This window comes from Dasypus novemcinctus, chromosome 9 (genome assembly GCF_030445035.2).
Source record: "Dasypus novemcinctus isolate mDasNov1 chromosome 9, mDasNov1.1.hap2, whole genome shotgun sequence".
In the NCBI taxonomy this organism is placed as follows: Eukaryota; Metazoa; Chordata; class Mammalia; order Cingulata; family Dasypodidae; genus Dasypus; species Dasypus novemcinctus.
In genome coordinates this window covers 107,290,047-107,312,124 of record NC_080681.1, presented here as the reverse complement: position 1 = coordinate 107,312,124, position 22,078 = coordinate 107,290,047, and the positions used below count along the sequence as shown (strand labels likewise).

The 22,078-nt window shown below is 40.1% G+C and overlaps 1 protein-coding gene across 8 annotated transcripts in view; it reads right to left on the bottom strand.

Moving 5' to 3' along the window:
* Positions 1–116: 116 nt before the first annotated feature.
* The window catches only part of EYA3 (EYA transcriptional coactivator and phosphatase 3), a 124,108-nt gene continuing 102,146 nt past the window's right edge, over positions 117–22,078 (bottom strand). For all 8 annotated transcript variants that reach the window (XM_058304800.1, XM_058304797.1, XM_058304796.2 and 5 more), the window contains 6 exons: positions 21,629–21,687; positions 19,430–19,590; positions 16,101–16,215; positions 14,942–15,063; positions 5,947–6,047; positions 117–3,695 (listed from right to left, as the gene is read on the bottom strand). In XM_058304800.1, coding sequence (XP_058160783.1) covers positions 3,615–3,695; positions 5,947–6,047; positions 14,942–15,063; positions 16,101–16,215; positions 19,430–19,590; positions 21,629–21,687 — 639 coding nt within the window. In that variant the 3' untranslated portion in view covers positions 117–3,614. The remainder of the gene's footprint in view (positions 3,696–5,946; positions 6,048–14,941; positions 15,064–16,100; positions 16,216–19,429; positions 19,591–21,628; positions 21,688–22,078) is intronic.

Here is a 22,078-nt window from a genome sequence, read left to right as displayed (position 1 = left end):
AGTGGCCCAGTTACTGAAAGGATGCCAGCTTTCTAATGAACTCTTCAGAATTTTTATGAAGCCCTACTCAGCTGGGTGACTGGGCTGATCTTATTCAGAAAAGACAAAAGAGCAAATTGTATAGAAAATTAAAACTTTATTTTTCAAGTTTATAAGATAATTCCCATTACATATAACATTATGGTCAAGGATTCTACAGCCACAAATGCTGCTGTCACATAAATATATCCAATCCACGCAATGCCTTTTCCTGCTAAAAGAGGCATCTGAAGTCCAGAGGGAGAGAGATATTGAGTAGAAGTCATCCTTAATGGGATGGCTCTACTCAGTGCATTAGGAACCAGCCTAAGAGCCTTGCTTGAGCTGTCTGATTCAGAGGAGAGGGAGGGACAGGTGTCAGAAGTAAAGTTTTCTCTCCTGTTTAAGATATCTTAGAATCTCAAGAGTTCAGATTTGGCTTCTACAGTGTAACTATATCTGGGGAGTTCCAACTTTTGGATGAAAAAGAAACCAATTTAATGGTAAGAAATAGAAGCCTGCTTAAGAGGGGCCCTAACTCGCCCCTCCTGGAGAAGTGGAGTGAGAGGAAGTTCCCAAGCTTACTACCCCTTGGTCTTGACCATTGCTCACTTAGAGAGGAAGTACGTGGCTCTGCAGCTATATTCCTCTCCCCCGTGGTTCAGTGGCACCTGCACCCATTCAAGGTAGCAGACATCTAAAGCTCCTTATGCTGCAGCTGGAGTTTGCCAGTTTCTACCTGGTGCTTTAAAGCTGAGTTTATGTAAAATGTGAACAAGCTGTGGCAAAAGTCTTCTGGGACACAGCTTTGCCCCCTAACTTGCAGAGTAGAAGACAGGAACACCCAAAACCAAACAAAAGCCCAAAGAGGCATCTAAATCTGGAGCAGGTGCCCATTCTCCTGGACATCACCAGCTGCCCCAGAGAAACTGGACAGGGTGATACTAAGGCACAGTCAGTTTTACATTCGAAAGTCAAGCCACCTCTTAAACCCAGGACATACCTGGCAACCGAAGATCCCTTATCAGAGAAAGCCCTCACCATGAAATGTGCAGAAACCAGTGCCCAGCTGGAGGAAAGACTCATCATTTGGCTAATTTCATGGGTAATGTTTCTAGTATAAAGGGCTTCCCCCTTAATGAAAGGACCCACAGTATCTTTTGAGTCTCAGCTTCCAATGTGACCACCCGCTTATTTTCCTTTCTACATTTTGTGCTTGGGGGACCTCGGAGTGTGGGTGAGCAGAAAAGACAGGGTAAGAAGAGCATTGGTTTCCTTGGGCAATTCATTTTGGCATAGAGCCAGGAAGCTCCTGTCTGCTGAGCATCCTCTTAATGAAAATGGCAGCAACCAGAAAAGAGCAGAGGGTGCTTTGCTGAGAGCTTCCTTACCTCTCTTGGCCAAGTCCCTTTTGGAAACAGCTAGGCTGGACATTCAGGGCAAGAGGGAAAAGGCCATTGAAAAAGGAGTCCAAGTCACATTCTAGGAATAAAGGGTTTTCCGCTGGGTGGGGGAGAGAAGAGTGTTTGTGTAGCTGTGTGCATGATGGCTGTACTGCTCTGCAGCCTCACCAGATGGGGCAGAGCACCAACAGGGTGGTACATGTCTAGGGCAAGAAACCAATAGCTGTATTGCCAGTAGAAAGAGGGATTGAGGCCTGGAAGACCCAACTTAAGAGTTTTCTAAGATCAACCATCAAGTGAAACAGATCAGCACCTGGGCAATTATGCTGAATACAGTCTAATGGAAGGTCTCCCTCAGATGCCATCTCCCTCTCCCCAGTGGGGCATGGATTTTAGCTCCCCTCCAAATCCTACTCCCTAAAATTGTGAGTCATGAAGGACTTTCTCAATGAGTTCTGAAGGAATGTGTATACCAGTCTTCCTTTGCTGCTATCTGGGTTACCTGACTTTGAAAGGTGTCTGTTCTCTTTGTTCTGTAACATCTCTAGAAGTAGACAAGCAGAATTTCTGGTGAAAGCACATACAGCTGGGGTTGGTTAAGGGTGCCTCCCACTAAAGACCCAGACTGCATCTTTCGGAGATGCTTAAATAGTCATCTCTCTTTGTGCAGACTGGGAGAGACTAAACTAACTCACCTGCAGGGAAGTTTATCTTGCCTGAGAAATATCCAGGTTAGTCTTAGAGGGATGGAGCATCCAAGAACAGAGCTGGGCTTGGAGGCTGGGACTAGTGCCTGGGTGTCTACCATCCTTCTCAGAGGTCAGGCTGAGAGCTGTTCCTGCATTTGGTCTAGGATTAAGATTTTAGGCATGGAGTAGGGGTCCAGTACCCTCATTTAAAATCAGGAAAGTCTTCTGACCTTCTGGTTTCCCATTTTAGAATGGGATTTGAGAGGCTGGAAAAGTATTCTATGGGAAAATTGGATTTTGATCAAAACAATTTGCTCTTCAGTTTCAGGCAGAGAGCTGGATAAACATATGCCCAGGATACATGTCATAGGGCTTGGAGCCTTCAAAGGAAGTCAAATGCATTGGTAGTTTTGGACAAGATGTAGTTGTGATTCTAGTTGTGGACTTGGTTTGACTTCTTGGGTCCAATGCCCAGATTGGCCAGAACTGCATAGAGGTGGATGTGTGGTGCAAAGGGCAGGAAAGGGGCAACAGCCTAGCATTTGATGACTAAGAAGGAATAGAAGGCTGTAGAGGTGAGCATCTGCTGGGGAAGGGTATCTCTCTGCAGGAGGAAAATGTGGACTCAAAAGCCAGAGGGGATTTTGTCCATTTTGGAGGCTAAGCCTCCTGGGACATAGTCTTTGAATAAAAGAGCCAAGTTGAAGGCTTAGACTTTACTAAGAGAAGGATGTTCTAGGGTTGTGCCATTTGGTTAAAGGGGAAGAGAGACTGGAAAAGGGACCAAGGTTTCTAGGATGGGAAATGTCACTGTCTAAAGTTAATCAGTGTCCAGTGCCCCAAGTTCAGCAAACTAGGAGATGGAAGAATGAGAAGGGAACCATCCTAGAGAGCAGACCACTGGAGCATCTAAAGAGGTGCTACCGTCACAGAGAGGTATTTTAGATATTTCAATTACTATTTTCCAAGGAAACTTTACACACCCCTTCCTTGCTAGAAAGAGAAAGGAGGAAAATCTGTTTCAGAGACCAGGTCCTTACCTATAAAAATAACATATACATTCACTGGGATTAAATTCTACAGCTAGGAAGATTATAAAGACTGCAAGAGATGTTATTATAAAAATTTGCTGCAATTATCCTATTACAAGTCAATAGCAGTTCTTAGTCTTGTCATGGATAAGAGCGCAACTCTGTCCCAAGAATTTCTTTTCTTTTCTTCATTTTTTGAAACAAAACAAAACAGAAAAAAACCTAGAAGAATTAAAGCACTGTAGCTGCATAAGTCTATTCTCTCTATCCAACTGTCTCCCATTTCTGTATGAGGATGAACAGGGGCTGTAGCCCATTCTTAGCAAAAACAAGCTTTGTTCCTTGCAGTTGTTGGTTTTGATTGTGTTCTCACCAGCATTCCATGAGAATGAGAGAGTTCTCAGTTGGTTCCAGTCTCTAGCTCCCTTTGGGAGTGAAAAGGAGCACACAGGGAAGGTTCCTCATTCTAGTTTTTAGAGAAAATCAAGCTCCAAAGCCTGATGGAGGGACACTAGGTCTCCATGGTTTGTGATCCTCCAGAAAGGCATGTTGTGCTAGAAGAGAAGGGGAAGAGTTCGTTATCCTGACTTCTTTTAGGGGCTTGTATTTACCCATACCCTCCTCCTCAGACCTTTCCCCAAGATACTTGGTAACCCTCTTTACCCTTGCCCACCTCACAAGGCTGCCATAAGGATCAAATAAGTTATACATATAATGACTTTGTATCATACAGTACATCTTACAAATGTGAGAGGTTTTTATTAGACTTCAGTGGTAACTGAGCTTTCTGTATTTTTATGAGAGAAATCTGTTCCAAGATCTTCAGGATTCAAATGAAATGACCCAGGTAAGAAATGAGTATTAATATAATACTGCATTTTCTTACAGATGGTCAATTTCCTGTAAGTTTAAGAAATACAAGGCCTAAACCTTGTCCAAGTCCAAGAGGAAGAATGTACAAACCTGAAAAATAATAATCAAATATATATTATGAGGTCAGATTCATGTACTGTGTGCCATTCTGGAAGCAAAATTTTACTTTATTTTATTATTATTATTTTTTACAAGGAAGCTAAATTTTAAAGAAAGGTTTTGAAAAAACAAAAACAAAACCAAAAACACAACAACTAAAAACCAAAACCAAAAACACCAGCCAGTGTTGGAAACCATTTTCTAGGAAGTGAAAGATTTGCTTTATTAATCATCTTGTTCAAACTGGTTCCAAGTTATCTAGAATCCTGACGTCCTAGAACACAGCTCTTTTAGCATGTAGCTCAGTGTTTGCTTTTCCCAAGCCAGCTGCTTACATAAAATATTGAAAAGGCTATAATACACAGAACCAGGAGCAGGCTTGTGATGCTTTGCTCAAGAGTGCTAGTCTAGGGACCAGGAGGTGAAATTTACAGAGTCAAATTTTAGTTCAGTGTAAAGGGGAATGTTCTAACTAGTTGGATGACCCCACAGTGAAACAGGCTATGTGGGCAGGAGGGTCCTCATCCCTTGGGTACAAGCAAGGACTAGAAAGCAAGAACTAGAAAGGGTCCTGTCAGGAAAGGTGCAGAAAAGATCCCTCATGGGGCTGAGGTTGAGCTGGATAAAGCTTGAAGGTATGTTCCAATGGGTATATTCCATAGTTGATGATTACAGGTACCAGATTAGAGACATAAATTCTGCAAATAATTTGAGTTGCTCTCTCTCCCCACCCCACTCCCTTCTTCTGTAGGCTTAGAAGCACTTATGCCTTTACCTATTTGTGTCTTAGCCAAAGAGGGCAAAAAGTTATAGAAGCACTTTAGGATCAAAGATTCAGAGAAAACTATGTGAAAAAACAAAAGTCTTTGAACTACTACATGAAGTGGCAAGTGAAAATAAAATGAGGTATTAATGCCAACTGATTACTAAGCTCAGAGCTCATTAACAGTTCCATGTTAACTGATGGAGAAAGTCAGGACAGCTGGTCTTAGTTGAAACCCATGGCCTCCAAGTCTAAGAAACAGAGTTGCTGGAAGAAAATAAACTAGGGTAGGGAGGGAAAGAACTTCTGTAGATCCACCTTACCTAATGAAAAACCTCAAGAGAGGATAGTAAATGGTCTAAAATCACACAGCTGATAAATGGCTAAGATGGGATTTGAACTTACCTGATTTTAGACTTCATAGCCAAGGTTCTTTTATCTACTGTTTCATATATTAAAAAGGGATGAGATGGAGCCTGCATAAGGATGGGGTTATCTGAAGTCAGAATGATCTTTCCAGGGCTCAAAGGCAAGAAGGACTTTCTCTATAGAAACAACTCTCAATCAATTCTACCATAAGTTTTGAAACTGAAGCCTGAAAGTCAGAATTTGCTTTGCCTTTTTGCAGTCAAGCCTGAAGCTTTTGAGAAGGAACTGTCTGCTAAAATGATGGGGGAAGTGGGTGTAGCTCAGTGGTTGAGCGCCTGCTTCCCATACACGAGGTCCCAGGTTCAGTCTCTGGTACCTCCTCCTCCTCCAAAAAAAAACTGAAGGTGGGGCCCACATCACGTTTAGTGGTTTTAATGATGGGGTCTCTAGCAGAGCTCAAAATTTTAAGATTTTTAAGTGGCAAGGGGAAGAAGAAAAGGGAGACTCTAACAAGTTAAAGGAATAAGTCCTGTTGGGGGAAAAATGATCCTCTTTCTCTTTCTTTAAAGAAAAATGGGAGAGGAAGAAAAGGAAGAGAAAACACTGTAAATGCACAGTAGATGGCTAAGACTTCTGACATCTACCATTTTTCTAATTGTGCCATGCACTCCCACATAGACTATTTTCTTTACCATGATTACCTGTTTGGCTGCAATTTCTTCATCTCGTCCATCTCCAATCACTACATATGTGACTTTCTTTCCAAACCTTGACACAATTCTCTCAAAGCAGCTCTCCTTACCTGTAAGAAAAAGACATTTCCTATTAGGCCACTTAATACCGAAGAAAAGGGCTGCTGCTAGGTTCATCTGCCTGTGTTTTGACAGACTAAATGTTAGCTAATGTAGTTTACTTGTGGGGAGTGGAGGTGGGAGCCAGAGATCCAGTAGCCCCTGCCCAAAGAATGTGAATCTGTGACATTATACAACAACTGACTTTCTAGACATTGTGTTTTCTGGTTCTTATTTTAACCTTCACATCAAGGGCAAAGTCCCTAAGATCTAAGTGTGATGGGATTTCTATAAATGAGAAGGGGCCTAGGCAGTGTGAGAACTCTGAACACTACCTCTCACTTTCACATCTCCTGCACTTTACTGTTTACAAGGCACTCTTAACTTATTCCTTCATTTAATTCTCAAAATAATCCAGTAAGATAGGCACCATATCCTGTTTTAACAATGAATATAGGACTCAAAGGTTTAGTGAATTGATCCAGATTATAAACAAGCTAGAAGCTAAGCTAGAATTTAGAACTGGGCGTCCAACTCCAAGTCCAGGCTCTGGTACTGTGCCATGAAGAAAGGATGACTTCTGAGGGAAAAATGGTTTTAGGGTAGGAAGGAGAAGTATAATCATAAGGTCCCTATTTCTTGTGAGTAGTAACCAACAATCAAACGTATTTCTCTCTAATTCTTCATTTTCCAGAAACAGTCTAGGGATGGGCCTTGTGCTTTTTCAGAGGGGGAGGTGCCCGGAGTAGAACCCAGACAAATGACCAATGAATATGGCAGCAATATTTAGCACATCCGGAATTTCCTCACTATTTTGTGACCGCAATTGAAATATTGCATCACTGAAAATGACCTTGGGAAAAACATTGATTTAAATCCACTGCAGACAGTTCTGAGAAACATGCCAGTATATAAAAATTCAAATCCCACCTGGAACTGAATCCTAAAAGATGTACAGAAGATAACACTGTAGAAAAGATACTCTATTTACAGAACTAAATAGAAAGGAAATATTTTCCTTTGCTCTCTCTTCACCTCTCTCTTACTTTATTCCCCTCCTTTGCCACCGTCTTCAGATAATAAAGGGCCTAACTCTTTCTTCTTCATCCTGCTCCATTAACCTTTTCATCCTTTTCACTTTCTTCTTGCCAGATCCAGTGACTTAGCACCACTTTTTTTCCTGTGATAAAAAGGTGCCTCCTCCTTAAGGCACTTGACTGCCATCTGCTGGAAAATCGTTGAAATTAATATACAAATATACAAATCTAAAATGACTACAATGTAGATGACAAGAACCTATACACCATGCCTAGAATCCCTGCTTTGCACATCTAAGTAACTGTAAATCTTTGACATCGCTAGGCTATGTGGCACCTCAAAAGAAGGGGACTAGTCACTTGAACCACACATTTTTTCTTTACATTTCTTAATATAAATACATTGGATACATTATTTTTTAAAAAATCATATAATGTTACCCAATATATTTGGTTCATAGTAACCCAATCATACAGTATTTGTCTACTAACTTCTGCTGGGCTTCAGCGTCCCACTTATACAAGGCTTGGCTTAGGTGCACTTAGGTCCCTTGCAATGCTAACATTTTACAACAGCATTAATACATCTTGCAGTCATAGCAGGCAAATGATTCAGCAGAGGACTGTAGTCTGTGCCCTAAGCCCCAATTCCATCCAAACATTAAAGAATTCAACCTAATATTGGGCTATTATGTTCGAGATACTGAAGAGTTCTTTAATTTCATTCTAACCACTACATCCTTATAATCAAATCCAATATCTCAGGCCCACTGTCTAATTTATGATGTCTACAGAAAAAAACTCTGAACTTGGTCAGACTTTTCTCCTAAGATCTGACAAAGGCAATGCTTCATCTTTAGAGGACGAGGATATAGAGATATTTTAATTGTTCTGACTTGCAATTATTATGAATGAAAATACTCCTGGGAACCGCTCCTCAAAAATGATTAAGAAACTAAGAGATTTAACAACCCAAAGTCAGGAAATAGCTGCATGAAAACATGGCTGATACAATTGGAAAACATTCTTTGTTCATTTTCACATCTTTAAATAATCCTGGTGATGAGCCTTCCTGATTAGGATAATGTAGCCAGTGAGGGAACTGCAAGACCAACCCAGTCTTGGAGAATATTAGACCCCGGTATTCCCCTATCGAAAACACTTCTGACATTTTCAAAAATGATTTTGAGAATTTTCTTTAATGCTCAAGATCACAGTGGCCACTGAGAGAACCAAAATTTTGAGACCATTCCAGAGGAACTGAAAAATATTTCCTTTCCTTACTCCCATTTCACAGTTCAGTGAAGTATAAGCCTCAAGACCCTCACTGAGGTACCACTGCAGCTTCAGATTAGCTCCAGATTATCTGAGGCTGAGGAAAATCACCAAATAAGCACACTTATTGTCAGAGGGAATAAAATCATTTCCATGTGTGATGAGCCTGTTGGGTGCCAAGACTTCATGTAACAATGATGGCAGAAAATCTACTTTATATGGGAAGCTCAGTTGAGTGCTCTGGGTGAAATGCACAGTAAAGCAGTTGCAGCAGAAGTATCTGAAGGTGGCTTTTAGTTACTGTTTCCCCTACAATTCCTTGTAAATGAATTAAAGCATAATTTAATCAAAGCATTAGAGTGTGATAATTCATAAAAAAAATGCCGCTCACACAGCTTTGTTAAATCTTTTTTTTTGAAGACTTATCTCTCTCCCTGCCCCCATCCCGTTGTCTGCTCTCTATGTCCATTTGCTGTGTGTTCTTCTGTGTCCGCTTGCATTCTCGGCAGCACTGGGAATGTGTCTCTTTTTGTTGCATCATCTTCCTACATCAGCTGTGTGTGCGTTGCCACTTGTGGGTGGGCTGCACTTTTATTGCGCGGGGCAGGTCAATGTGGGGCGCACTCCTTGTGCATGGGGCTCCCCAACACGGGGGACACCCCTGCATGGCACAGCACTCCTTGCACACCACAGTGCTACGCGTGGGCCTGCTCAGGACAAGGGCCAGGAGGCCCTGGGTTTGAACCCTGGACCTCCCATATGGTAGGTGGACATTCTAGCAGTTGAGCCACGTCTGCTTCCCTGTTAAATCTTGACAGTTTATAGAAGCTTCATATTAACAAAATAATAAAATATTACAGATTTATTTGAAATTTCCCATGTATCTCCACCCAATTCTCTCTTCCGTGAGAATATATCCATAAACAATAAAAGGTATTTCTGTGAAAATTTTAAATCATTACATAAATGTTAGATACTGTATATATCTGTGAGGTTTTTTGTTCAACACTGTTTTTCTTATTCTTTTTTTTTTTTTTAAGATTTATTTATCTTCCCCCCACCCCCATTGTCTGCTGTCTTATGTCCATTGGCTGTGTGTTATTCTGTGTCCACTTGCATTCCTGGCAGCTCTGGGAATCTGTGTCTCTTTTTTTGTTGCGTCATCTTGCTGCGTCAGCTCTCCGTGTGTGTGGTGCCACTCCTGGGCAGGCTGCGCTTTTTCTCCTTGCAGGGTGCATTCCTTGCGTGTGGGGCTCCCCTGCACAGGGGACACCCCTGAATGGCACAGCACTCCTTGCGCACATCAGCACTGTGCATGGGCCAGCTCACCACATGGGTCAGAAGGCCTGGGGTTTGAACCGCAGACCTCTCATGTGGTAGATGGACACCCTAACCACTGGGCCAAGTCCGCTTCCCTGAAAAGTCTTTACACATATCTCCTTGTATACATAAGAACTACTCATAGAGCTAATCAGCAAATTTTTCTGTAAAGGGACAGAGAATAAATATTTCAGGTTTTGCAGGCTATATGATCACTGTCACAATTATTCAACTCTGCTATTGTTATAGCATGAAAGCAGCTATATAACTGAAAAGGCATGGCTATGTTTCAATAAGACTTTATAAAAAACAGGCAGGGGGCAGCTTGTAGTTTGCAGATCCCTGTTCTAGAAGTGGAATTGCTTGATTATAATATTAGGCACATCCCAAACTTTATTAGATATTGACAAGCTGTTCTCCAAACAGGGTTATAATCCATTTTCATTCCCATCTGTTGAGTAAGTGTTCTCATTTCCTTAGCAAAACTTGGCAGTTAGACTGATGGGTGGGAAATGCATCACATTTTAATTTACATTCCTTAATTACTGGTGAGATTTGGGTTTCCATTTCCGGCAAAATTATGTTGTTTATTGCTTACTGATTTGCAGATTCTGTATAATTATTGTCAATTACATGTGTTGCAAATATATTCTCCTAATCTCCAGCTTGTCTTGGTATTCTGTTTATGGTACCTTACACTGTATGTAAAACTAAAAGCTTCATGCAATCAAAATGATCATATATATTTATTTTTTAATAATATTTTTAAAATCTTTTAAAAGTGATTCTTCCCTACATGAAGGTCATACAGATACTCAGTTCGTCTAAAATTTAAAGTTTTGCTTTTTTTTCATATGCATAATCCAATGGTTCTAACACCACTGACTGAATATAAGCTCTTTAAGGGGCACAGCATTTGGTCATTGTTGTGTTTTTAGTGCCTTGGCAGTGCCTGGCACACAGCATAGGTTCAAAACATAGTTTTTAGATGAATGAATAAAATAAAAATGACACTCTACAAATCTATACTGACTGTCATGGAAGGATGTATAGAATATACTGAAGTGGGAAAAAAGTAAGTTAGAAGGCAATTTGTATAATGTGATCTGTTTCTGTTAAAAAATGTGAATGGGGAAGTGGACGTGGCTCAAGCGGTTGGGCACCTGCCTACCACAAGGGCGTGGCAGGCACGGGTCCTGGGTTTGGTTCCTGGTGCCTCCTAAGGAAGATCAGGAAGACAGCAAGCTGATGTGACATGCTGGTGTGGTGAGCAGATGCAATAGGACAATGCGGTAAGATGATGCAACTAAAAGATAGCAAGGAAACACACTGAGACACAATAAACTGGGAGTGGAGGTGGTTCAATTGATTGATTAGGTGCCTCCCTCCCACCATGGGAGGTTCTGGGTTCGGTTCCCAGTGCCTCCTAAAGAAGACAAACAAGACAGTGAGCCAGTGTGACAGGCTGTCATAGCGGCTGGCATGGCAAGCTGATGCAACAAGAGACACAAGGAGGAAAGCATAGTGAGACACAACAAAGCAGAGGTGGCTCAAGAAAGTAGGCCCCTTCCTCCCACATGGGAGGTCCTGGATCCCAATGCCTCCTTAAAAAAAAAGCTTTTAACCTATGAACCTATAAGCCTAATTATAATTAATGCCTAAGAGTTACTTCCTCAGAACATCCTTGTTGCTCAACTGTCACCTCTCTCTAAGTCAAACTCTGCAAATAAACTCACTACCTTCCCCACCTGCTGTGGGACATGCCTCCCAGGGATGAGCTTCCTCAGCACCAAGGGATTAATACCAAGCATTAATTAGCAATGCAATGGGAGAAAGACCTTGAAAGAAAAGGGAGAAATATTAAATGAAATGGAGTTTTTATGGCCAAGACATTTCAAGGAATGTTGAGAGGTCATTCCAAAGTTAATGCTTTGGCAGGTCTTAGCCAGATTTCACTAACTGCCACATTAAACAAAGCTTCAAACAAAAGTGCTCCTGAGGGCCCTAGAGATGCCTGGACATCATAGGCTAGCCACACAGTCACATGAAATCAACACTGCCCTTGTAGGCTCTATCTTGGAATATATGACAAGCTACCTCCCCAATATAACATTATTATACTCATTTATAAATCCCCTTAATCATGATTCTTATTTACACATATAATTTTCAATTTACTTGTTAAGTTTCTCAGATACTTAAAGTCTTCAGGTTATTCTATGACAGCTGAGCCCTGAAACCTGGCAGGTATGCAGTCACCTCCTGCTCTCCAGTTCTCCAGGTCTGCCTTTGGACAACTAACAAGATGATGATGAACCAGTCCCACCCAGAAAGCAAGGATTATATTCAACTGCAAATCTTCAAATCAGAATTAATCATTCCCTCTTGTACATACTTAAATGACATTAGTAATAGATTTGCTTTACATGTCTCTCCCTTTCATTAAATCATAAGCTCCTGAAAGATAGGCAGTAGGTATGCTTTCTCTATTTATCTCTCATATTTCAAGTTCCTATCCAACATCTCAAATATGGAAGGTTTATTAAATGTTTGTTGAATTGTGTTGTTAAAAATAAAGATTATTCACATAATCATTCTGATAACTTGTGTGATATTTCTGAAAGTATACAATAAATTATAACGTTACTTTTGAGGAAGGGAATTGGGTGAATGAGTGAGTGTCAAGAGGAGGAGGGAAAACTTACATGATTTCATAGCTTTTGAAGTTCTTTTTTTTAAATCACTGAATTAGGGAAGGAGCTGTCTAAAATTTTTATCTCTAAAGATATCCTTACTCTCTTTAACTCCTCTCTTCTCATTTTCTCATAAATCCATTCCAATTAGAGTTTCACTCACATCATTCCACTGAAACTGCATGTCAAAGTTATAAATGACTTCCGCATAACCTAAACACAACCATTAATTCTCAGGTCTCATCTTATCTGACCCTTTATCAGCATGTGATACAATGATCATTCCCTTCTGCTGGCTTTCAAGACACCATTTTCCTCATGTTCCTTTTATCTCACAGGTCTCCTTCAGACACTTTTGCTAATTCTTCCTCATGAGATACAAACATCTAAACATGAGAAGCCTCCAGGGCTTAATTCTTAGAAGACTTCTATTCCTCTCTAGCTGCATTTACTCTGGATGATCTTTCCCATTCACCCAGGCTTATAAAGCTACATGTATGTGAACCCCAATTTTTTTTTCAAAAGATTTATTTATTTATTTAATTCCCCCCCCTCCCCTGGTTGTCTGTTCTCGGTGTCTATTTGCTGCGTCTTGTTTCTTTGTCCGCTTCTGTTGTTGTCAGCGGCACAGGAAGTGTGGGCGGCGCCATTCCTGGGCAAGCTGCTCTTTCTTTTCACGCTGGGCGGCTTTCCTCACGGGCGCACTCCGTGCGCGTGGGGCTCCCCCACGCGGGGGACACCCTTGCGTGGCACGGCACTCCTTGCACGCATCAGCACTGCGCATGGCCAGCTCCACACGGGTCAAGGAGGCCCGGGGTTTGAACCGCGGACCTCCCATATGGTAGACGGACGCCCTAACCACTGGGCCAAAGTCCGTTTCCCCCAATTTTTAATTTAATTTTAATTTTACTTTTAAAACTCCCCATTTTATCTCCCCAGCCAGTACCTCTTCCATGATCTTCAGAATCAGATAACCAATGGCCTACCAGACATCTCCACTTGGATATCTAATGATTACCTCAAATTCAACAGGTTCAAAACCAAACTCTTAATTTTTCTCCCAGTCTTCTCCATCTCAGTAAATGGCATCCTTCATTGCTTAATCTAAAATCCTTGGAGTCATCCTTTACTTCATTTTCTTTCATACACCACATCCAAACTATGAGCAAGCTAATCTTGTCATCTCTGCCGTCACACTATGTCCAGTAACTCACTAGTACTTAGCTTTCACTACTACCATCTGGTCCAAGCCACCCATTACCACATGGTGGATTACTGTAATAAACACCTAAATTTACCTTCCAGCTCAAGACCCTACACAGCAGCTAGACTGATCTGTCTAAAATATAAGTTAGATAGTGTTACTCTTCTGCTAAAAATCTTATAATAGCATTTTATCAGCATAAAAGCCAGTCTTTACTGTGTCAGCTCTCCATGTGTGCAGTGCCATTCTTGGGCAGGCTGCACTTCTTTTTGCGCTGGGCGGCTCTCCTTACGGGGCACACTCCTTGTACATGGGACTCCCGTACACGGGGGACACCCCTGCATAGCAGGGTACTCCTTGCATGCATCAGCATTGTGCATGGGCCGGCTGCACATGGGTCAAGGAGGCCCCGGGTTTGAACTGCGGACCTCCCATGTGGTAGGCAGATGCCCTATCCATTGGGCCAAGTCCACTTCCCACAAAGTCTTTAAATAATCTATAAGGCCTCTCAGGATCTCCCCATCCTCCTTTCCTTTAACCTCTTTCTTCTTTAGGTCTTTGCTCAAATGATACATTTTCATCAAGGACTTCCCTAATTATCCTAAATTATCCCATTTATAACATGACCCTACCTTTTCTTCCTGTTTAATATTTTATCTATAGCACTTATCACCACCTGGTATATTAATACCTTATTTTTTCATTTACTGTTTTCTCCCACTAGGGACAGGGATTTTCACTACTATATCCTTAGTACCTAGTATAATTCCTGTTACATAAGAGGTGCTCAATAAATATTTGCCAAATGAATGAAGAATGAAAAAATGTAAATAGGATTTCATGGGTTTATGACCTCTATAGATCCGGGGTATTAAAAAATTAGACTTAATTTTTATGGAGAACACATCGATTCCCATAATCTCTTAAAAATATCTCTATCTATCTATCTATCTATCTATCTATCTATCTATCTATCTATCTATCTATCTATCTTTCTTTCTAATAGCTCATCTTCAAACTACAAGGCCCTCTCCTTTGCTAACATTGGGGCACAGGGGATATGAACAAAGGCTGTAGGATCTGGGGAGCAGGGAAGTGTTTGTCATACTCTTTCTTTTCCCAGGATCATGAGCAGCAGGTAGGGATTGGAGTGAGACATTTTGCTGCCTCGTCAGCTGAACTTACTTGCTGTGAAGCCTTGAGCAAACTACATAATTGCTAAGCCTCAACTACATCATCAATATCAAGAGAAGACTGTTGTGAGGATTATAATTATACATAAAGCTTTTAACAGAAGGCCTGGCAAATAATAAATGCACGTTAAGTATCAAGTACTATTATAAAGCCAGTGACAAGAAACAGAACAGAAACCATACCAATTTTGGTAGCACTATAGATGTTTTCAATAGGAAATATTTCTCCTAGTCCATATAGGAGAACCTTGGCCAGGGCTGGAACCAGCTGAGTGGTAGTGATCAGAACATTCACACAATTCTTTCTGGAAGGAAGAAAGAGGGAAAAGAAAAAGAATAAGGTGAAACCAAATGAACTTGGGGGCAAAAATTCAAATGGGTCAACTCTCTGGATCTAATGTTAAAAATGAACCTCAAAAGGCTTGGTATGATACTTGTTCAGTGCCAATGTTCAGCTACCGTTTTATTCATTTCAGGTTTGTTTATTTAAGGACAAACATTATATTCCTTTGTGTCCATCACAGTGGGCAGAGAAGAGCAATTTGTCTTGTCTAATTTCCCTTCTGACTACTCTAACTCATTGCATTTGTTAGCAAATATCACCAATCCATGTCACTGGTACCACACTTTAGAAGACAAAGCAAACAGAGATTTAAGTTATTGTGTTATTTCATCTGAATGCAATTCAATCCACAAATGAGATCTACTTTAAGTCCTATGTACCCCCCCTCTCACACAACAGCAATATAGATTCCAGAATATACATTTATCTCATGTCCTCTTTATCTTTGCTGGATACCCACCCCTAAGTGTCAGTTGTACTGCTTGCTCTACTAACTGGTGTACCTGGAATTCCTGTTTGGAGGGAGGGGGCAATAAAGGTATTGGTGCAGTAGGGACTGCATTTGCTTCCTATTCTAACCTTCAAACTGAAATCTCTTTAATCAACTATGCACTATGTTTCTTTTGCATCTTGCCTTCCTAAGTAGGTTTTGGTATATTTCTTGGAGCTTCCTGTACTTGAGATATTTATGATGTATCTCCTAAACGTATCTTTGATGTAGCCAGGCCCATCTCCTGGGCTGCAGATTATGAATTACTGAGTTTTAATTCATAATCATAAAAAGTAAAAGGAAAGAAAAAGGGTTTCATAAATAAATATTTTCTTAAACCTATTAGCATAAAATGCCTTGCCTCCCACCTAACTTAAATACTTCCCTGCATCATTTAAATTCCTCTTACCCCTATCCCAACCCCTGTTTTGGCACAAGACCTAACCTGAACTGGGGTAGGAAAGAGTGTGTCTCTGAGAAAATGAGACTTAAAAGAACCATTTCCATACCTGGACTGGATGAGAAGTAAGGACTTTAATGCAGTTCCTAGCCAAGAATCTGTTAAAACTTCAATTTCTGCTCTTAGTCTCTGCAGTGCTTCCTTTCTTTGGGGACTGAGGAGGCCTTTGGGAATTAAGGCAGACATTTATTATTTTGACAACATATCCTAACACTGGGGAAGCAATTTCTAAATTCTACTTAGAAATGATAAATCAATGAAATATTCTACTGAGCTAATATAATTCTCTTCCTGAAGGCACTTAAGTAGTACTACTTAAAAACACAAGTCTGCATCTAGATAAAAAGCTTGCATCAACCAGAATGTAAATCAATGCCTGATTTCCTTCCTTAGAATGTTTTGCTATGGGGACACAAAAACAACAAAAAATTCAGCTGATGTAAACACTGTGATTAGTGACACAGATGATTTACATTCTGGTTCAAGAGCCTTCTCTCATTATGTGCCAGTAACAAATAACTTGCAGACCAGTGGACCATACTTTGAGTAGCACTGCTTTATTATCTGAGATCAAGGACCAAAGGGGATGGGTGAGGGTGGGGAAACAATGAGTGTTAAAGCAAAATGAAGGATTTAGATTAGATCTCTAATGCTTCTTCTAAGTCTAAAAATCTATGATTTAACTAATTCCAAATTATAGAATTTTAGGCACCTGATATTTGAGATATTTTAGGTCAGAAAAAATTTCAAAGAAGGTTCTTCAAATCACAACACATGGATACTGCCAACCTTATACAATGGACCTAGTTTTCCACCCACCATAAATTTAGTCACCACACACCCAAAATGCTCTACCTGACTTGGCCTATAGTTATATAAAAGCGTGGTACCCAGTTAACTAGTATTAACAGTTGTAGTGGTTCCATCAAAAAACATCTATGAAATCCATTTCCTTTAAAAAGATATTTGTCTAAAAACAACAAGAGAACTTTTCAAAGTTGTGCTAAGAGAAACCCATGAGAAATACAAGGTTTTTTCTCCAAAAGGTTTCAAACACCTATATTTTAAATACAGAATTAAAATGTTACTGTGACAAGGGGAGAAAATATTTGGAAACCATATTATCTGATAAGGGTTTAACATACAGAATATATTAAGAACTCCTACAACTCAAGAACAAAAAGACAAACAACCCTATTAAAAAGTGGGCAAAGGACTTTAATAGTTATTTCTTCAAAGATATATATAACGGGCCAATAAGCACATGAAAAGATGATCAACATCATTAGCCATTAGGGAAATGCAAATCAAAACTACAATGAGAACCATCTCACAGCTACTAGAATGGGTAATATTTAAAAAAATAGAAAATAACAAGTGCTGGTGAGGATGTGGAGAAAACAGGAACCTTAGTACACTGTTGATGGGAATATAAAATGGTGCAGCTACTGTGGAAAACAGTATGGGAATTCCTCAGAAAATTAAGTATAGAATTACCATATGACTTCTAGGTGTATACCCCCCCCAAATTGAGAGAAACCCAAATGTCCATCAGCAGATAAGTATATATACAAAATGTGATATATAATGAAATATTATTCAGCCTTAAAGAGTAATGAAGTTCTAGGGAAGAGGACTTGGCCCAGTGGTTAGGGCGTCCGTCTACCACATGGGAGGTCCGTGGTTCAAACCCCGGGCCTCCTTGACCAGTGTGGAGCTGGCCCATGTGCAGTGCTGATGCACGCAAGGAGTGCTGTGCCACGCAGGGGTGTCCCCTGCGTAGGGGAGTCCCACGCTCAAGGAGTGCGCCCCTTAAGGAGAGCTGCCCAGCGCGAAAGAAAGCGCAGCCTGCCCAGAAATGGCGCCACACACACGGAGAGCTGACGCAACAAAAAAGAAACACAGATTCCCATGCCACTGACAACAGAAACGGACGAAGAAGACACAGCAAATAGATAGAGAGAACAGACAACCGGGGCGGGGGGGTGGGGAGAAAGGGGAGAGAAATAAATAAAAAAAATAAATCTAAAAAAAAAAAAAAAAAAAAAAAAGTAATGAAGTTCTGATACATGCTACTACTTGGATGAACCCTGAAGATATCATTTTGATGATATTAAGTTAGATTCAAAAGGACAGATATTGCATGATTCCACTTGTATGAAATAGCTCGAATATGCAAATTAATAGAGACAAAAAGTAGAATACAGGGACAGGGCAAGAGGGGGTGAGGAAAAATGGAAAGTTAATGTGTAACGGGTGTGGGGTTTCTGTTTGGGGCAATGGGAAAGTTCTGGAAATGGACAGTGGTGAGGGTATAGCACAACATTATGAATACGATTACTCTCACTGAATTGTATGCTTGGGAATGGTTGAGATGGGAAAGTTCATGTTATATATATGTTTGTGCAATTTTAAAATATGAGACTAAAGAGACAATGACAATTAAATGCAACACATGATCTTAGACTAAATAATAATAATGGAAGAGAAAATGCCCAAAAAGACATTATTGGAGCATATGAAAAAATTGGAATATAGACTGTAAGCTTTATATAAATGTTAAATTTCTTGTACTTGATAACTGTACCTAAGGTGGTTAAATAAGTAAATATCCTGGGAAGTGGATTTGGCTCAATTGACAGAGCATCCGCCTATCACATGGGAGGTCCAGGGTTCAAACCCAGGGCCTCCTGACCTGTGTGGTGAGCTGGGCCATGTGCAGTGCTGATGTGTGCAAGGAGTGTGCCCCATAAGAAGAGCTACCCCATGCGAAAAAAGAGCAGCCCACCCAGGAGTGGTGGTGCACACAAGGAGAACTGATGCAGCAAGATGACACAACAAAAAAAGAAATGCAGTTTCCCAGTGCCGCTGACAAGAACACAAGTGGACACAGAAGAATACACAGCGAATGGACAGAGAGAGCAGACAATTGGTGGGGGTAGGTGGGGAAGGGGAGGGAAATAAATAAAAAATAAATCTTTAAAAAAACAAAACAGAACATCCTTGTTTTTAGGAAATGTACACTGAAATATTAAGTATTTATGGAGCATGATATACACAACCTACTCTCAAATGTTTAAGAAAATAGATAAAATACATCTGTAGACAGATGGACAGACTGGATAGATAAATACAATAAATTGGCTAAATATTAAAAATTTATGGATCTGGGTATCAGGTGGGGTATATGTTGGGGTTCTCTGTATGGGTTTTGTATTATTTTTGCAAATTACCTGTAAATTTGAAATTATTTCAAAATAAAAAGTTAAAGTGGCAAATATTCATAAGCAGTTGCCAGGGGTATTTAGGGTGTCTCTGGAAAAGAAAAAAGAAATCAGAAAGAAACAGAGAATTAGACTGGTTGTGTGTTACACTTACCACCCACATTGCTTTTATGTTTATCATAGATTTCTCTCACTTTTCGGTAGCGGAAAGCCAATTTCCTCATCCATTCCACGCCTCCCTGGACACCCACTGAGGAACCGTGGCTGCCACTGCCTCCTGAGCCACTGAAACCATCTGTTGAGAAACTATAGTTGCTGCAAAGAGAGAGGATGGAGAAAATTAAAACCTATACTACATGAAGTTTTTGGCCAAGTGCCACCTGGGATTCTCTGTCTTGTTCCTGGCATCTGAAAATCAGGGCTAATGATTTTAAGAAACTTTTCTTTCAATCTGTTTGTCAGAGTTCATCTTTTATTAGTCTTCTATCTCCCTTTTATTACTTCTATCAGAGAAAGAAAAGGGAGTGAAAGATAAGGAATTCAAGCACCAGCATCTCCTAGAGGTGGGCTTGGGATAAAGCAACTAAGCATCTTTTTCATTAATGACAGAGCATAATTTACAGTGAAAATAAGAGAATACAAAATTTTGTGTAAAGACAGTACAAACAAAATGATTACAACTATGTAAAAAAGAGAAACATGAAAAATAACGGAAGGAAATAACACCAAATTAATAACATTAAGATTATGGGGGATGTTTTTCTTTAGTAATCTGCTGGATATTTCATGAAGTTTAGGGGTCACTGTGGTGGTTTAAAAACATGTCCATAAATTCTTTGATACCCCTCTTTCCTAATTCTGTTCCCCTTGGGTCTGGGTTGTATTTAGTGACTCCAAATAGAATGTGGTGAAAGTGATGGTTTTAGACTCCAGAGACTAGACTTCACTTGTTCTCTCTCGGAGCACTTGCTCTGGAGAAAGCCAGCTGCCATGTTGTGAGAACATTCCACCTGCCCCACGGAGAAGTCTACATAGTGAGGAACCGAGGCCTTCTGCCATTGGCTACCTGTGAGAGGTTGGAAGGTCTTCCAGGTGCACTCCAGTGTTCAGATGATTACAGCCTCACCCTGGCACCTTTATTGTAACCTCAGAGAGCCTGATATGGAACCTCTAACATAAGATGCTCTCAATTTCCCAACATGTAGAAACTGTGAGATAATAAATGTTTGCTGTTTTAAGCTTACTAAGTTTTTGGGTAATTTGTTATACAACAACAGAGTGGATCATATACTGCTTCAGACTATGCTTTTACTAAAAAGGTTAGTAAAGTCTCTATAAGAATGGTGCCCTCTATGGCTGTGTGATACACAACATGGACAATCAAATGCTGCTCCTGAAAGTGAAAACTTTCACTCTTTTCAGCCCTAAACAATTAGGTGATATGTCTATTTTTATGCTCTATTTGAGAATTCATGGATGGGACACTTAAAGAAATAATATATCTCCAAAGCACTTGTACAAGAATTAAAATGAACAGAATTTTTTTAGTATAGAGAAGAGACTCTTTAATAAATCCAAGTTTTGAATTATAAAGAGATCTACAGATTTAAATTTTCTCCATTTCTATTCAAAATCAAAGATGAAGAAATGAGTCTTCAACAGAATCATGAAAACTGTAAGGTAAACATAGGGAAGAACTTTTTACCTATGAAAAGTGAAAAACAGAACAAACTGACATGAAAGGATGTGAGTCTTTTTCCTAAAAAACCTTAAAAAAAATAAGCAAATAAATTTTTGGATTATTCTTGGCTAAGACTACTGGTCTAGAAGATAGTAGTAGCCAAGAGAAGAATAAGGAAAATGAGCAAGCCTTGAGGCCTCCTTGGTTTAATTTTTACTGCGATATACAGTAATGTTTATGATTATCTTCCTGGTTTACTCTGATACCATCAAATCCCCTCAGTTAGTTTTCCTGGTGAAATTCCTGATGATTATTTGCATCTAAAAACACCCAGTTTGGAAGCATCTGGTCAAAGAGAAGTAAGTACATCCTTTACTTTGGAATGCTTTTTAAAAATCCCACCATTGCTACCTATCCTTCAAGATCCTGCTCAAACGCTACCCCACTGAGAAGACCTCTCCAATGTTGGCACCACCTCCATCAGAAGTACTCTTTTCTGTGATCCTATTGCATTTTCTATTGTGACCTCCTCACACCATATTTCATGATGAACTATGTTTCTGTCCTCTAATAGACTGTGAGCTCTTTTAAGGTTGTATTCATTTTTGTTTTCCTCTGCACCTAGACAGTGTCTTGCATATAACAGGTTCAAGACTTCACTGTATTTATCACCTCAAGTCTTGGCCATTGTCATCTGAAGCCACATCTTCCACATGCACCTGGTCACACTCCTGTTATAAGATAAAACAACACACTATTTCAACACAAGGAGTAGTGGAATTACCACTGTGACATATCATAAAAAGACATACACAATGACAGGATGATAAAATACCTGGTGGTCTCTCATGTGTGGAGGGATCACTCTCATCCCCTTTGCTGTCCAACTTCTCTTAAAGCCTGATTTAGGTCCTACAGGCTTTATGAAATTTCCTTAACCAACCCAACCTTCAGTTATATTTTTATCTCAATAGTTCATTTCTCCAACAGCTCAAGGGTATAAGAACAAACTCCACTATACTGTCAGGTGTGTCTATGTCCTATATTAGACTGTAAGTCCTACTACACTGTAGTTTCTAGGGGCAGGGCCCACATCTTGGTTCCTTTTTACCCCTCTATTCT